Here is an 18,515-nt window from a genome sequence, read left to right as displayed (position 1 = left end):
AGGTTAATAATTCTAGTGCATTATGAACAACACAAAGTTCTCCAGCGGGGAAAGTCTGCAATGCAGAACACTGAAATGTATCCTCATTATAGGCCTTGAATGCAAACAGGCATGTATGTATAAATACATACATAAACAGTATGGAGTCATTTGAGGATGGGTTGACATTCTATGAGCAGTTTTGCAAGTTTTAAATATTGCGGTGTCCTATGGGTACAATTGAAGAGGTAGTGGGGCTGTTTAAAAATCTAGCAGAGTTAGCTTTATGCTTTGGGGTGGGAAAGGAGATCTGCTGGCTGAGCCACTGACAAATCCATTGCTCTGCAGGCCAAGTGATGGAGTGCAGCTTTTTATTTCACTCTCTCTCTGTGACTTCTCATTGAAGGTGCCTTCACTTGACTTTCAAGTACCCCCATTCTTTCTCCTTCCACATATGGCACCAAAAAAGCTCACCCCGTTTGGCACAGTCCATTCTCCCACTTGACACTCAGTAGAGCATTTTCAGTGGGGAGGCTGCTGTATGGTGGAGAAAAGCAGGGAAGTCAGCTTTCACCAGTTTCATTATTCACACTTAATTCTGGATCCAACCCTGTATTTATCGGATTCTTCATTTAGGGCATCCTTTCATGCTGTCTTACCAAAATCCATTATTAGCTAGTGACCCTACCTCAGGAGTATTGTGGTTTAAGTATTGTAGCATGCATGCAGTGGGAATCACAAGTAGTTGGAAATGGCTGTTTTTCTTCCAACTTTGTCTGTTGGACACATTAATTTTACATAAGCCATTAGCAGCCCATTTTGAAAATAAAATTGCACAGCTTCTTCATCTCACATTATACACCAAATTTGCTTCTGGCTTGCACCTAACTAACTAGATGCTGTAAGAACTTAAGAAGCTTCTTAACTGAAATTCCTTCTTCAAATAATTCTGTCCCTCCCATTTTGGATCTGTTACTTTTAACTAATTCGCTAATTGGCATTCTAACCAAGTGTCTTTAGGCTGTGAGTTTTTGTATTTATAGAGGCTGCATTTCACCTGATGCTCAATGACTTGTGGGTCTGGGGTGGAGGGGTGGGGAGGAAACCAAGTTTAGACCTTTTCTAACTCCTTTCCTTTCCTTTGCAGGGTCAACCTGGTCCTCAAGTAAGTGTTAATCTTAAATTATTATGCATACTAGCAGAACTTACAGCAAAATGTAGCAGTGCATATTGTTCCTGTTGAGTATGCTAGACAGCTGTGCCTTCTTTCATGATGTTCCTTCCCACTCCGCTCACCTCTGGCCTCCAACAGATACTGTGACCTCTATGCTCAGTCTTCCCTATTTGGGGCAAGGGCTGCCTTGTGGGACATGCTTTTGTGGTGGGGGGTGGGTTTCCTTGCTAGTTTCCTCTCCTCTTCTCAGTAACCCTGCATTGGCTACAAAGTTGCAGTAAGTCAGCCCCTGAGTTTGCTATTAGCTTATTACTTGTAATTTTAGTCTCATCGCCATCATCTTCCTTTATTGCAATAGCTATGGAGCACATGGAACAAAACTGATATTGCAAGTTTGGTCTGGTTAGTTTAAAATTGCTATCATTACACAATACAGTAGGCCACATATATTTCCCAGAAGAAACAACTGGGGGCCCCCATATGCTTGAGTTCTATCAGCTGTTTGACCAGATGGTGCTTTTAACAATGTATTACTAAATAAAGCAGGTCTCTTAACTATGGCTTGGAACTTTGTCGCAGAACTTTGAAGTTAGATAAAATATCTTAACAAATGTGTTGCGGGAGCTGGTTTGCATTAACTGCTTATTAATCACATGCTAATAATGCTGCTGTAATCCAGGAAGCCTTCAGTTACTTAGGATAACATTGGCCACTTTGATTAATTATATGCAAGCCCGGGACTGATGTCTGCTTTGTTTAAGAATAGCCCAACTTGGAGCATAATTAAATAAATGTGAATTCATCCAAAAAGAGAGAGAACGTCCTGGGTCAGACATGTAAAGGAAAAGCACTGGGGAATAAATTGTATGGAAGTTACAGGGCGGGGGACGGGGGGTGTTGAGGGGTTACCAGAAGGAGAATGGAGGAGTAGCAGGCAGTGATCAAAACCACATCAGGCTTTTGTTAAAATAAAACTATAGTTCTCGTATGAGGTTTGACTCACGTTAACAACTTTCTTGAATCATGGCTTTGGCTAGCAGAGTTTCCTTCACCAGCTAATAAATTTCGAGAACTGTAGCCACATTCAAGCACTTAGCGGGACTTGTGCATTCCATTGGGTTCAGTAATGTTGTGTGGCTCACATAGAGGGCAAATGTTAGTCCACTATGATGACATAGTGGAGGCCCTTGAGTTCAGGTTTTTAATTATTACCATTTAAACACTTATATGATTCTCTTTGAGAAAGGATACTTATTTGTTAACTATCCATGCCTACTTTGGGTTTTTCTTTTCTTTAAAACAAACAAATAAAAGGAGCATGTTGGTTCTTTCACACAACAGGAGTTCTCTAACCTTAAAGGAAGTATTTATAATGAACCTAGGAATCCACGCAATGGGGTGAACTCCCATTGTCCTGTCCCAGCTTCTGCCAACCTAGCAGTTCGAAAGCATGCCAGTGCAAATAGATATATAGATAGGTACCGCTGCGGCGGGAAGGTCAACAGCATTTCCATGCGCTCTGGCTTCTGTCACAACATTCTGTTGCACCAGAAATGGTTTAGTCATGCTGGCCACATGACCTGGAAAGTTGTCTGTGGAGAAACGCTGGCTTCCTCAGCCTGGAGCAAGACAAGTAACACACCCCATAGTCACCTTTGACTGGACTTAGCTGTCAGGGATCCTTTACCTTTAGCTTTTTCCTATGCTAGTAACACAACCATTCCAATGCCAGTGGAAATTCTCCTCCTCCTCCTCTTATTCTAATTTGTAGACTGCCCTTCAGTTGAAGATCGCAAGACAGTTCACAATGTAAAAATTCAAAATGAGAACACAAAATACATAATAAAACAAAAGCAAAGCAGCAGCCCCCTCCCATAAGCACATTTAAAAGACCATATAAATGTTCCCTGCATCTGTTCTGGATGGTGTGGCTGGTCTACATCAAAATATAGGAGTTTGTCACATCTGCTAATCAGTTTCATATCTCATGAAATTGATGTCATGCATTGATTGTAGTTTAAGTGTGCTCACCATATTCTACAAGGGAGCATATATTTATCCAGCTTTTAAAAGGGGCTAGTGTAACTGAGTCATTTTCTTCCTGTCTCAGTGTGTATGTCTCTATGTCTCTCTCCCTCTGCCCCTAGTTGTATCCAAAAGGAATATTATTATATAGGACTGCAGAAATGCCCTTAATCCCACATTCAGCCTTACAGAGCAAATGAAGTGTTTGTAAGGCTATGGAGAAAGCCTGGAGAAATACCTGTATAGTGGCTCCAGGTATTTGAGGGGTGGGAGTAGGACCAAAATCCAATGACAGGAATAAAAATATTGAATGCACAATAACTGTGCATTGATTGTAGTTCTGGACCACAACCTTCCTTCCCTCTTCCCTGATGTACTGTGTGAGATAGACCAACTGATACAAGACAAATTCGTGTGCTAATATTTGTTGAAAACTGGGCAAGAGGATGGTAGAGAAGAAAATTAATTCTTCCACTGACCATTGTTTCTTTCCTAGTCTTGTTTTTATGGAGTGTTTCCTATATCTGTTCAACACATATAGAGAAAGAAATGTGAACATGTAAAGGAAACTTCAGTGTCCATTTTCATCTTGAATCTTTTTTGTTATACTGTTTCCCTGACAACTGTCGCTTTAAAGCAAAGCAACTTTACAATAAATAATTAAAACCATTGAATTGTAGTTCTGGATTTAGGCTTTTGTTTAGTTTTTCACTATTTTGGTACAATAAAATGGTATATGTATTTCAAACTATAATATTTTCCATGAAATCTCCTGTTTCTGTTAAACTGCTGGCAGTGAAAAAGCAAAACAGTACTGTGGAATTTTTGCCAAAGTCTTTAAATGATATGGTTTTTTTGTTTCTTGAAAAGGATTAGGTTTCTCTGTACGTACCTCCCCACCCCCTACCCCTTCATTTTTATGCTGAGGATACATTGTGAATGAATGACATTTGAGCTTATTTAATGCAAATGCTTTATCCAAAAATTGTGTCAAAAAGCTTTAAGAATTTCCTTGTCCAGTATTTGAAGTCACCCAATTTACCTCATCTAAACAGTTTCTGTACTGATTCACACAGCCACTGTTATTTATGTGTTTTTTATATACCACCTTGCCTATGCTAGTTAGCAGATGAAATGAAATAATATACATTAACAGAAGAAAAAATATGCAACAATAGAACATTAGCAATAATAAATAGCAGCTTGCCACAGTGAAAACGTTGCACAGCAAAATTCCCTCCATTCATAAACATAATTCAACACAATAAAGCAGAGGTCTCAGGAATTAAAATTTTGAACACTTGACAATAGCTGAAATAGATAGATAGATAGATGATAGATAGATAGATAGATAGATAGATAGATAGATAGATAGATAGATGATAGACAGATAGATGATAGAACAATCTTATGCCACACCATTCACTTTCTGAACAGGATTTAATCGCACCCAAACCTTGTGTACAAGCACAACCCAGCATTTCTGCTTGTGAAAGACCAAACCAAACACTAGTGCAGCGACGTCCTTTTGCCAGCATGAGGCTATTCCAGTGCAGTGGATAAAAATGGTTGTCATTGGGGTACAGAGGCAAAGGAGTAGCAGTTGTCGAGATCCTATGCTCCTAGCAATGGCCTAATTTTACACCTCTAAGAAAAGTTGCAAGTGAAAACACTCCAGTGGAATCAGATGGCTGCATCCCTTCCTTGCAACTCCTACCACAGTGGAGAATTCCAGTTAACTCGGGAGCCAATTCCACAACTCACTACCGGAGGTACAGAAGCTGCAGCCAGAGACCACAGCTCCATTGCTGACATATTTCAAGATCTGTGACATGAGGGCACTCTGCCTTTATGTCTGTCCGGTATAACCTTGATGAAGGAGCACTTTGCACAAACAGCCCGCCAACCAGTCACCAGGGAGAATAAAAAACAAAAGCTGGGCAGCTGAATAACACATCATCTCAGAATCCTTACAGGCTTCCTGCCACAGGACTTCTGACCTCAGTACCCACCAGGGATCTCAGCTGCACTTCTGCAAGGATAAAGCACTTCACAGAGGTAAGCAAGACAGGAAAAATTATCAGATGGGGGAATCCATGCTTCAGTTTGTGACATCTACACCTCCTCCATCCCTGCCCCCAGATGCCCAAAACAAAGGGGATGCAGAGTGGAGTTACCAAACACACCAATGTGCAGTTCTGGAGAAAGTGTGCATTAACTATGCAGTCTTATCTCACTGAACAGGGTAAACTATACAGAAAACACAGTTTTCAATAATGGGGTCAGCAACCTCCTGAATTCAAATAAGATTCCAGCATGTACCAGTGAAGGCAATGGGAAGCACAGTCAACTCAGTGAATGCAAAGCTCTCTGTTTTCCACTGTTGCCACTGCTGGCCAGAAACATGTTTGTCTTTGCAGAATTGGAGTCAAGAAACATGAAGCAAAAGAAATAGGCATCCATTGCCAAAACCAGTATTTAATGGATGATTATTGTCTTGGTCAATTTGAGGTTGAGTTAAATGGTGTCGTGTCACTGATAGAAATCCTCTGTCAGCAAAATGAGGAGGGAATTCATTCTTGGCTATTTTCCCATGCCCTCTCCAATCTTCTGCAGAGGGTTTGGGGACCTATTGGATAAGATTTAGAAAGTGCAGGAGACAGAGGGAATAGATGAAAAAGCCTTTCCTTTCTGTTCTGCTGAGGAAAGCCTTGTAATGGCTTCCACCCACTATCTCTCCCAGCTTATGAAACACCCATATAAAGGACTGCCAATGGAAAACTAGATTGCAATGTGTTGGAGCAGAAAGCCCTTAATCAACCTTCCTCAGCCTCGGGTACTCCAGATAAAACTCCCATGAGCCCAAGCAGCATGGCCAATGGTCTGGAATGATCTAGTCCAGCAACATCTGGAGGGTCACAGGTTGGCAGAGGCTGACATGGATGATAGCACCCTCTCTCACTTATTCATGCACCCCTCAATGAAAGGTTTTTTTTTTTTTTTGCAGCTGCTAGCCATTACTCACTATTATTCCTATTTCTTTCTTGTCCCTCTGCAGGTACTATTCAGTGTAAAGGGAAAGATACTCATCACCTCCATGCCTACTCAGCAGCATTGGAGCCCAGTAGGAAGCTGGTTTTCCATCTCTGTTGGCCAGAACTTAGAATCATAGAATTGTAGAGTTGGAAGGGACCCCAAGGGTCGTCTAGTTCAACAGCCTGCAATGCAGGAATCTCAGCTAAAGCATCCATGAGAGATGGCCATCCAACCTCTGCTTAAAAACCTCCAATGAAGGAGAGTCTACAACCTCCCGAGGGAGACTGTTCCAATGCTGAACAGGTCTTACGGTCAGAAAGTTCTTGCTCCGTAACTCATGCTGTTGAATAAAAGATCGACTATTTCAGCTAAGCCTTTGTTCTCATGGTGATTAATGTCCATTTCTGCAGTTCAGGAAGGCTGAAACTTGGGAAGAGGGTTGTTGCTTCAGCAATGAACTAGGTCACACTGGGAGCTTATGCAAGAGCTGGAGGCTCCACCTCTTCCTGGCTCTTGATAAGGCCTTGATCTGGACAGGTTCTTCCATGTGCTTCCTTCCCTTTTGGAGTAGTCTGACATATTACTATTTATTAAATTTCTATACTCCATGCAGGAATCACAGGGTGGTTTGCACTATAAAAGCACAAAAATACATACAGTAGTAACAAATAAACATGCAGGTAGCTGATCACTTCAGCAGCTCTGAAATTCCTGCCTAGCTTACCATATTTTCTGCTTGTCTGAGAGCTGGACAAGAACACAGGCATCTGGTTTGGTGACCTCCAGTCCTGACACAGTAATGTCTGGATGCAACAGCCCTTCAGGTTTTTTTTTTGGGCAGGGCTTTTTGCCCCGGACTGTGGAAATCCTCTCTTTAAAGTGCAACAAACAGCAATTTGGGTTTTCCACAGTTTGCAGATTGCTCCAATTCTGTTTTAAAGAGCAGGTTTTCATAGGGACATCTCTGGAGCTTAAAACAAAAAAGAGCACTTGGACCTGAAGCTTTAATTTGCAGGCTGTGCCTGGAATGCACAAAGGAAGGGGAAGTGTGGATAAGCCCTTAGTTTGCTTTTGCAAACATTTGTGGCAGATTGTATCATATTGCATCATATAATGAAACAGAATAATACATATTATACTCAAACCATTGTGGCTATAGACTTTAGGAGTTTCTTGCCACATAAATGATATAATGTATATAAATATGTATGGAATGCCATGGTATTCTGTACAGGACATTGACATGATTTCCTGGTAAGGTTGAATCCCAGCATCTCACATTTATAAATTAAACAGTACTTCATGGCATAAGTCCTTGAAATTCTCACAAGACTGGGGGACGTACTTAACTTTCCAATGGAAGCCAACTAGGGTTTCAAAATGCTTAACTTTAGCTGGATTGCACCCAGCATTTGTAGATTTACATTTCACTTATACTGTGTTTGAGGCTGCAACACAAGTAGGTGATAAATTTGCAGGCTTGTGAGTCTATGAGGGAGGGTGGAAAGAAAGGAATGACAGCTCCTCAAGAGTAATTTTAAAACCACATATACCTTTGAAGAGTCAAAATGTCATCATATTCTATAGGTGATATTTTGACAACCAAAAACTGCAGACCAGCATCTCAGTTATTGGTATTTCCAATGAAAACAAATTGTAGCATGGACATGCGAAGTCGGGTAGGGGAATCCTACACTTTGGTTACGTTTTATATTACCATCTCAGAAATTCTGTCCCTTGGGAAATATTTTACAAAGCTATTGCTTCATATCAATATTTTACTGCTACTATTGGCCTACAGACCAGTTATGACTTGGGGATACAAACCATCACCTCTTTTACAATCAAATTTTATGGTGGTATTTGTGGATATTGCAAGAGGAAACCATTTCTCGTTTTTTGTTTCTTTTTTAAAAAAAGCATTCTTAAAAGAATATAAAGTCCTAGCAGAGTTCATAAGTATAAATGTTAACTTCAGGGAACAAAAATATTCTCTGAAGTAGGAAACTACACAAAGGGAAGTTGCTGCAGTTTGGGGCATAGGAGAGCAATACATACTGTTTGTCTTAATACACTAAAATGCAAAAAAAAGTAGTAGAAAAGTATATTGCTTGCAGAAAGACTACAAGCACAAGGCAGTGCTGAGTACAGTGTCATTTCTAGGATATTTTATTTTATTTGTATACCACCCTTCATCCGTCTTACCTAATGCCATTGAGTAAATTCAGGGCAAATGTTTCAAACCAGAGGAGATTTCTTGTGGCACTAGCATTATTTGGTGCTGCTAGTACATTAAGTACAGCTTTCCTATAGTCATAATCATATTTGGCTAATCTGCCTTTGGATACTGGTGGCACTTTCCTGAGCATATGGAGAATGAATATCACCTATTTAAAGCCCTCGTCAATAACTAATGACTTTTTTTCTTACTGAACAAGACCCATGGTGCCAGCAACACTGGCTCTTTCCAGGATATCAGTGTGGGCATGAGCAGAGAGTCTTCCCAAAGGCAAAAGGCTGAAATTCTGTTGCTGTGCATGCTTTGAAGAGGAGGTTAAATTGAGCATTAAAGTCAAGCGATTTCTATCTTGGAATAAGTGAAAATAAGCTTAGAAACTTCTCTGTCACTCGTGTGATAGAACTTGATTGATATCTTACCTTCTCAGTTAAACAACTGTTGAAGTTGTTAAATCTTCATCTCTTTCTTTTTCATCCCCTTTCCAGTCCTCTCCAAATGCCCTTCTAGAAATGGTATGTGTATGAAATTAGCCTGATCTAATTCCTCTCTTCATGTATTGTTACAGATGCTCTCTCCTCTTTCTCATCGCTTACTTACCCCTACCATTTTATCTTTGCTTCAAAGAAGACAAAGTTTTTAAATATAGACATGTATATAGTTATTTACACATCTGTAAAACAATGTTCAAAAAAGAAGAAAAAAGCATATAAGAAAAAGAAGAAAAATTAGAAATGGAAAACCATAAACAACAATTTCGAATCTGTACTTGCATACAATTATGTATTTCCATCCTACAGATATCGATCCTGATTAAAATATTTTAAAAGACTTCCACCGTTTACACCACACGTCGTTTATATTTCATTCACCATAACTTCTGTTCTCCGTATCCTTCCTATAGGCTTCCTTGATATCTCGCTTCCTATTCTTTATATTACTCACAAGATTAATCTAAACACAGCCAAATTTTGGTAGTTGAGCCCTGGTTTTGTAAATATTCATTTAGACATTCCCACTGTTTCATGCCCATAGTTTTGGGTTTCCTGCTTATTAAATCCATCAATTTAGCTAATTCCAGATACTCACAAAGTTTTCCCAACCATTCTCTTTTTGTTGGAATGTTATTTCCTTTCCAATGGCTGGCTATCAAAACTCTCTGTTGTTGCGTATAAAAATATGTCGGTTTTGTCCTTTGGGATATCTTTGTCCAAAATTCCTAATAGGTAGGCTTCTGCCCTCTTATTGTGTGAGGCTTTTATCAATTTTTTTTATCTCTTTGTGGATCATATCCCGGAAGATTTTAATCTCTGGGCATGTCCACCACATATGGTGAGGGTTCCTAATTTGAACTGTGAAGTTGTTTCCTCCACTCACCTGAATCATGGGCCAATGGAATTCCACAATAATTTTGGCTACAGGTCTGTTAGTTGCTCCAGCAAGTCAGCTGCATTCTCATCTGAAGGTCTCTATGAACGTTTTTCACATTGATCTAAATCTTCAAATAGCTTTGAGATATCCCAAGGATGCAAGTTTCTCTTAAGTATAACACAGCACTGCAAATGAGTGCTGTTATAGTAGGCAAGTACAAGCTCTATCTGATAATATCATTTACCCTCAAAGCCCCATTCCTTATGAATATTAGTATTTTTGTATCATTGAAAATCACTTCAGGCATTTTTCTTTTGGTGATTGCAATATAAATGAAGAAAGTAATTAGCTACATCGCATTGTGTAGTTTCAGTCCCAATTGACTGGGATCTTCCATGAGACCTGTCCAAAAAGCATTGCCCTCATTCTCAATTGTCTCTGAATTATTTTTGCTTGGTAATGTCTAGTCCAATCTGGTTGGCTTTGTAGTGTCTTTGTCATCCTATCTACAGTGTTGTCATCCTGTTCATTGTGTGAGTCCTGGTTGGCTGCGATCTCCCAAGCAGCAGCAAAACATTCTGATAATTTATTCTCACAATTCAGGGTTTTCTCAGGAACCCACCAACCACCACTACTTTCAGCTTGGGCATTGAAAGAGGAGAGCCTTCAGTGCAAACTTTTTTTTTAGTAAAGGTTCCTCATGATCTGACTTGTAGATGTTGAATAAACAGAACCTAGTCACCAGGAGCTTATCTTAAAATCAGCGAGAACAATGAGATATTTAAAATAACAAGGGCTTATGTCTCAGTATAGGCAGGAAATAATAAGGGTTCAGCTTTGGAAAAAGCAATCAATAAATACATCTGGAAAATTGCACAGAATCTTAAAATTAAAAACTGTGGAAAGAAACCTGGAAAACATTTGTGCAGAGAAACATTGATAGCAGATAGAGGGACAGTAATATTTCAGTCTGGTAATGCAAAAGGATCCCACAATGGAGAAGGGAGCAATTATCATGCTGTATGGTACTCTCTTTCAACTCTGCTTCGAGTTTTACTATCTATATTCAGCTCTTAACATTTTGCATATGAGGAAAAACTGAGAGGCTGGCTCAGTGGCTGCATTGTTTCTTCATGCGATCCATATATTGTACTGGATCTCATGAACTTACAACACAGCAAGCTTACACCTGAGTGAGGGGCTGTACATGGAGGCAACCCACAGCCATTACTATGAAAAAACAGTGAGTTTGTACTCGTCCTTAGATTTTCTAATCAAAGGTTCATTCCGTCTTCTTTTTTAAAGTTGTGAATAAAGTTATGCAATCCAAATATTTGTATAGTTAACTTTAATACATTGTCCCTGCTTGATGAACAATTACGTTCTCCAGTTTGTACGTGGACGTAGATTTCTAGCTGAGACCTAACTGATGTTCAGTTGTATGACACTAAAATCTTTTTGTTAATCATATTATGTTATGGTTATTAATTCAAAAATTACAAATCACACATGAACACTCCCTCCCCCTCCCTTCCCTCTCTTTTTGGAGGACTTGAACAAGGTTCAACTTGAGATTTGCCAGTGTTATCATTCCTAGATCCTTAGGTGTGTATTCGCTTTCTTCTCCTTTCTAACATGTAATATTCAGTATTCCCATTTTACCAGTGCCATTTTTCAATTTGTATCCTAACCTCAAAAGCTTTTGCAATTTCTCCTATGAACTATCTTCCAGTTCAATATTGATACCATCAGCTCCTTCATCCAAGACATTAATTGAAATGCCATATTTCTATTAACATACACCCATTTTACTTTAGCCTTTTCCAGCCAATAATCCCGTCTTCATCCTCCATATGTAAGCCACAATATATCTCCCCTTGTCACCTCAGAACTGGTTTCTCCAGCAAAAATGGAAAGCTGGTTGCAAGTGAGCACCTTAGTTGTCTGTTGTTTGATCTAATGCTTTATTTCATATTATTTTCCCAACTTTACAAAGATAAGAGGGTGTGTGTGTGTGTGTAAAAGTAATATAGTTTATTATATAGTTTATTGGTTGTTTTATAACAACCTTAATCTCTTCTACCTTGAAACTTTGGAGTATGTAAAGGTACATTCTTTTGAAAACAGAAATATAAGATAATCGAGTTAACATCTGATTAAAGCAGTTAAAATGCCACTGATGTCCAAGCTCTTTGGGAGCAATCCTGCATGCAAAGTGCGCCCATATGGGATTTCCCCCAGCTGCTAGTACAGCTCTTCCTTTGCCTCCAGGCTTTCTTTGAGTCAGGTTGCATCACAGCCAGCATGTTCGACCCCAAAGTCCTTCCATGGATCCCAATGGGAGCACCTTATCCTTCGTCGGATTTCCTTCACCTTCCCTTAGGGCTAACAATTACTCGTGAGTGCCTAAGAATCATGAGCTGCTAGGTGCCATTAGGGGATGCAGATGGAAGCTTCTCAACCAAGCTCATAAAAGTTAGAGGTCAAATAAAAAGGCACAACAGACCTTTGACATGGAACAGTTCCATAGCTGTTGGGAAGTCACTGGGAATGCTGTCTACCCTTTTTTGTGGCATTTTTACTTTTTGAAATATGGCAACCCTACCCGAATGTGTTGTATGTGCCTTTGTTTGGTGCACAGTTGGTAGATACAAGCAGCTTCATCTAGAAATGACACATGGATGTAGGTGTCAGGGCAGGAGTCAGGCACAGGCCAGCAAGCAAGAAGCAGACTTCCCAGTAAGTCTTGCCCCTATCAGTTGCCAAGACTGATGGCAGGTCCCCACCTTCAATTCCTTCTAAGGCTCATTCTCGGGGGGTTGTTTCCCAAGCAGTTTCAAACTGCATATGGGCATCTCTAATCTCTGTTCTGCTCTGTCCATCACTCTTTGTGTCCTTAGAGACAAGGGTAGAGGGGAGCTTGTCACATTAGGAGAGGCAGGCTCCCTGTATTCTTCTCCTCCCTGTATTGCCCCCTCTCCTCTGCTTCTGCCTCGGAGTCTGAATTGCTCCCTAGCACAGGTTCCTTCTGCTCACTAAACCCTGTTGCCTCTGCCTCATCTGGTAACCCCCCCCTTTCTCCTTCTGATCTCTCCCCTTTGTCCCACCACCAGTCTCTGGACTCTGAGCCTTCCTCCTCTGAGGTTTCCCTTGGGGATTCTCTGACTGCTGCCTCTCACCACTCCGCATCTCCTAGCCAATCCCTGACAGTAGAAGAAGGGACAATATATTTTATACTCTGCTCAAACCTTGCCTCTGTGCTATGAATTTGAAGCCGGGAAGTGTATTTAACACTGGAGGACACTGTTTTGCATTTACACAATTGTAAACTCCCTTGTAGTTGAAACATTATTCCAGCATCTGTGTCCTGGCTCCCACCCAAACCATGCAGATGGGGGCTCCTGAAAGTAAGAAAGAGATTATTATTCAGGCAAGTGCTGGTACAGGTGCGGCAGCTGACAAAGACCTCAGGAGTCACAATTCAAGAATTCAGGAGCAGGGAGAGAAGTTCAGAACTGGCCAGAAGCGACAAAGATGCAACAAGAAGTTTCCTGACCACCCTACTGAGAATTTAAAGATTTTCATGGCCCTCTCAGTTGCTAGACACTCCTGCCTTGTGGGAATGTGGAGGTTGCATGCATGTGCTTTGTCAAGGTGGGTGGGTCTGCAAAGGTGGCATCTGGTTCTAGGCAATGATACTCCTGTTCAGCCTCAACTGCCTCTTGCTCAGCCTTGCCTCCTCATCTGTTGAAAGCCCTCCCAGCCTCCAATGAGCAACTCTGCTTTGCAGGAAGGGCAGGGGGCAGAGTCAGCACCCCTGCTCCCTCCTCCAAGGCAGCTGAAGTCAGGGAGGAGGGGAAATTCCCCCACTCCAACCCAGGTTCCTACAATGCAGTCCTCCCTTCTCTTCCTCCTGAATCAGAACCTGCCAACCTAAGCCTGATTTCAAGAGCACTGAAGGGCTCATGACAGTCTAAACAGAACTGATGTTGATCATCAGATCCGAAGTCGAATCTCCTTGCGCCACTGAGATGGGAACCAGAGAATTGGTGACATGAAAGCTCAGCTTTTCAAATTTAGGCTAAAATAATTAAATATTCTTTTGTGAACTTCAGCTTACCTAAAGTGAGTAAGTGAAAGCATGTGAGGGTAAAGAAAACGTTAAGCTCTCACAAAGGATTTAATTGCTTCCACTTGCAGGAGGTGCTGTTTTCCTATGTTTAATTTTGCATTGTGTTAGGAAAGGCACATTCTTCCCTCATCCCAGCAATCTTAAAAGCCTTAAATTCCATTTGACTTGATCAGTCGTCTTTTTAAGCCGCCGCCTCCTCTTCTCGGCTCCTATTTTCCTTCCAGTTCTGGGCTGCTTTAATTGCTTCCATATGGTTGAGTCTTGTGATTAGCATCAAGCTTCCCGTGCCCAACAGGCTCCCTCAACGCAGCTCAGTCAAACATTCATACCTATTGAAGAAAATGCTCAGTAATAAAGATATCATCACAAGGATACCCTTAAAAAAAGGGAAGCAATCTTTTTCCATGGCTGTGACCTGATAAGTGGGGCTGACTGAGAAATTCGGCAGCCTCTATTTGGTTCACTCTCCCCCCTGCCCATTTCCCCCCACTTTGCTTCATGGTCCCTTTAATCTTCAGTGCAGAATGAAAGGTGTGAAGTTATAAATCCGTTTATAGCTGTTGCTCACTTTCCAAGCTTAGTGGAGTTTGACATTGTAATAAACACTGGTCTTCTGTGGAAAGGTGGAACAGAGTACTTTGATAAAAAAAAATTTTTTTTACATAGTCTCAACTTCTTCTATTATAAATTCTAAGGCAGACGTTTTATTCCTTTCAGACTGGTTGTATGTGTGGGGTTCATTCTCTCTCTCTTTCTCTCTCGTACAGCTTTGTGGCTGGTTGATTTATTGTTCTGCTTCCTGAATTTCAATGCAGTCATTTCTGGTGACTGCCATGAATATATATTAACAATAATACTATACCCTAGTCAATTGAACTTCCTCCTTCTATTGAATCCTATCAGCATACTTTCCAGTATCTGACAAAGGGAAATAGGTATATATGTTTAAGATTAAGTGAACAAGTGGTTTGTATAATGGCAGGAGCAACCAAATGAGTTAACCCTTTCCACAGGGTCAAGTAACTGGGCCTGTCAAAGACTTGGTGAGGTATTAACTTGTAAACAAGCTTCTTTTATTCACACACAACCCAATATCACATTGACATTTAGCTATCAACCTAAAACAGGTGACTAAATGAAGATTGTGGTCCACTGGGTGGTTCTTAGCTGGCCATCTATTGATTGCTGGTTGCTGAGATGTCTTAGGGAGGACCATAGCTCAGTGGCAGAACATCTGTTTTGTATGCAGAAGGTCCCAGGTTCAGTCCCCCAATTAAGGCTGAGAATATATCCTGCCTGAAACCCTGGAGAGCTGCTGTCAGTGTAGACGATACTGAGCTACATAGACCAGTGGGTCTGACTCAGTATAAAGCAACTCCATTGAAGATTCTTTTGAAACTTCATAGGGGGCAGTGATGGCCACCAACTTAGATGGTTTTAAAATTTGATTTGGCAAATTGATGGAGGAAAGTTTTGTCAATGGCTCCTAGCCATGACGGCTATGTTCTGCCTCCACAGTTGGAGGCAGCAATGCTTCTGAATATTAGTTGCTGGAAACCACAGGAAAGGAGGGTGCTCTTGTGTTGACATCCTGCTTGCTGGTCTCCCACAGACATCTGGCTGGCCATTGTGAGAACAAGGATGCTGGGCTGGGTGGGTCATCGACATGATCCAGCAGGCTGTTCTTATGTTCTTAGAGTTATTCAAGTGGAAGTAGAGGAAGCAGTACTTAGAGAGAGAAATGGAAGCTTTGCTGCAGAACCACCGTGAACTTTTAAGAGCATTTGCAGTTTTAATCCTTGGCATTCTGTAGCTTCTAGTCTAATGCTTTTCTTAAAACATAGCCAAATTCAATAAAGTCAAAACCACACCACTTAAGTTTCAGAGCTCTCATAACAGACAACAGAGAAAATAATATTCCAAGAAGCACAACAATGTGGTCGTTCCACTCCCAAGACTTTCTGTATCACTTCTCATGATTCAGCACATTTCTCTGCTGATAAGTGTTTGTGGGACCACGATAAAGTTGGACCGTGAAACCAAATTGTTATGACAAGATGGCTACTTTTTTTGTGAGCCAAAGTGTGATGGAATTAAAACTAATGATTCTACTAGTTTTTGTTTCTAACCAGGTTAAACTGTTTTCCATATTAAAAAAAACAAGTCCACTATGATGTTACCTGCTAGTGAGATGCCCACTATGCAGGGTTCAGACTCAGTTGTTCAGCTACTTTGCTCAGCTGCACAGTATTTTTTATCACCAAAATAGGTGATCAAAAATATTTCAAATCTCTCTTGGGAGGTTGTGGACTCTCCTTCCTTGGAGGCTTTTAAACAAATGTTGGATGGCTATCTGTCATGGATGCTTTAGCTGAGATTCCTGCATAGCAGGAGGTTGGCTAGATGACCCTTGGGGTCCCTTCCAAATCTACAGTTATATGATTCTATGTGGAGGTGCCGCAGTACTGATGTCTTCAACTCAGATTTGGTTTATGACAGGAATGGGAACCTCTGGCCTGCGTGCCAAATCTGGCTTGCCACAAGTCCCAATTTGGCCATGAAGTGGTTTTCCTCACACCCACCTACCCCACACCTAATGTCAGATGTGAGGCAGGTAGAGATGTGGCTGGATCAACTGCATGACTCAGTTCTCCATGGGGAATTCAGTTGCACAGCTAATCCCTTCAGAAGTCAGACTAGAAGTCTCTACCACCTGATAGATGGTGACTTCAAAACTGCTTATAAATGGCATTTCAAAGCACTGTGCAGGGTTCCTTACAATCCCTGTATGGTGCTTGGAAGTCCTGACGATTATCTCCTGACCCCTCTCATACATCATATTTAGCCTGCAAGGGGTAAAATAATCAGATTAGGTTCCCCACCCCTAGTTTATGATACCTTTCATCCTTCAGTAATTACAATCTTGCAATCAATCAATCAATCAATCAGACCAAAGAGGTTGTTTCTCAGAAAAGATCTTGCAAACATATCCGGAAGTTAAATGGAGTGGATATATCAAGTACATTTTTTCAGGTTTTGGGGAGGTATTTTTTTCAGATGGGAAGCTGGACACAACATCTTAAAAAGCAGGAAGTGGCAAAAACAGAATAGGGGTTTTTTTGTTTGTTTTACATTTCTGTAGAACGAGGGATGTACCAGCATTGGAACTGTACAATGGCAAACTTATTCCTCGGCTTCTGCATGGGCTCCAGGTGTGGATCTCTGAGAATTTACACCCTTTGGACGTTATTCAGAATGAAGTCACACAATCATTGTTGTTACTTGTCCCATTGATTTATGTAGAGCTATGTTGATCATAACAACAATACAAATAGTGGCATTTGACTAAAAATGATATTTAGTAAGCCTTGCTGCCCTCTTAGAGTAGCCTTTGAGGTAATGAACACTCTTGGAAGGGGTTTGTTTCATCTCTTAGTTCAGGCTTTTCTGAATGAAGTTCTGAGATAGCTTTTACCAAAAGCTTTTGAAACAGATATTGTCTGATATATCCCTTGGACAGAGCAACTGTATCAGTTTCTAAAATAGCACCATTGTGTGAGAATTCCCCTTACATTCCTGTTGTACTACCTTGTTATTTTAAGAATTTGCAGAAACAGAGAGACATGATAGCTTTTACTAAAGCCCAGTTAAATCTGATGCTCTCAGCTGTCTTAAGAAAGGTTCAGAAATATCCCATATTCTGAACGTACCTGTTCTTGTGGTTTAAACTGAGTTGAGGACCTCATACATGTGATTGTATATTGATAGTTGTCTGTTCTGAGAAAACATTACTTGGGACAAATTTTGGTGAGAGATGTGGAGAGGTCCGACCATTCATCTGTAATTTATTTACTGGGTGGACAGGGTAAATATGCAACAGTAAAAGACTGCACATTTTCTATCTGTAGTAACTGATAGGAGGAGAAAATGCTGAGGAGAAAAAGTGAGAATGTTGTGTCTTGTCAGGGAAATTTCACACATTAAGTATGTGTATATGTATATGTGTATGTGTATATTAAGATTTGCATACATTCATTTCACTTTTAACATTTGTTATAGGAGGAACAACAATTTTTAAGGGGGCATGTTGTCATCTGCTAGGAAAATTTAATTTATATCACCCTATTAAACGTTTGTTTGTGATAGCTGATGACTAGATTTAAGAAACCTGAATCTGATCTACTTTATTGACATAACTTGGACAGCACTGACATCACATCATTGGGATAAAACTAAATTTTACTCAGAATAAGCCTACTGAAATGATGAATGGACCTAAGATAGTCATGTTCATTAACTTCATTGAGACTACTCTGTGAATCTTAGTGGAATACTACTCAGTTTATGGTTATTTGCTAGTGGCTCTACAACATTTCTGATGCTTCTGGCCTAGTTTGTGGTTCATTTGCAACTTAGGCTAAGCATCCTTCAGAGCCGGTTGAACAGACATAGCTGGTGGACCTTCAGGAAAGGCCTGAGAATATTGGGTAGAAGGAGGAATGGGGGGGCATGGACGGAGGCTGCTCATGCAAATTGTACTCAGCTGTGGGTCAGCTGGAAGC

The 18,515-nt window shown here is 40.6% G+C and overlaps 1 protein-coding gene across 1 annotated transcript in view; it reads left to right on the top strand.

The window, feature by feature from the left end:
- The window catches only part of COL25A1 (collagen type XXV alpha 1 chain), a 303,953-nt gene that overhangs the window by 165,920 nt on the left and 119,518 nt on the right, over positions 1-18,515 (top strand). Inside the window, exon 5 of the mRNA XM_083456875.1 lies at positions 1,127-1,144. Coding sequence (XP_083313001.1) covers positions 1,127-1,144 — 18 coding nt within the window. The remainder of the gene's footprint in view (positions 1-1,126; positions 1,145-18,515) is intronic.

The sequence above is a fragment of the Podarcis tiliguerta genome (genome assembly GCF_965153285.1).
Source record: "Podarcis tiliguerta genome assembly, chromosome: 9".
In the NCBI taxonomy this organism is placed as follows: Eukaryota; Metazoa; Chordata; class Lepidosauria; order Squamata; family Lacertidae; genus Podarcis; species Podarcis tiliguerta.
The sequence above is the reverse complement of the archived record's forward strand: the minus strand, read 5'-3'. Positions and strand labels throughout refer to the sequence as shown.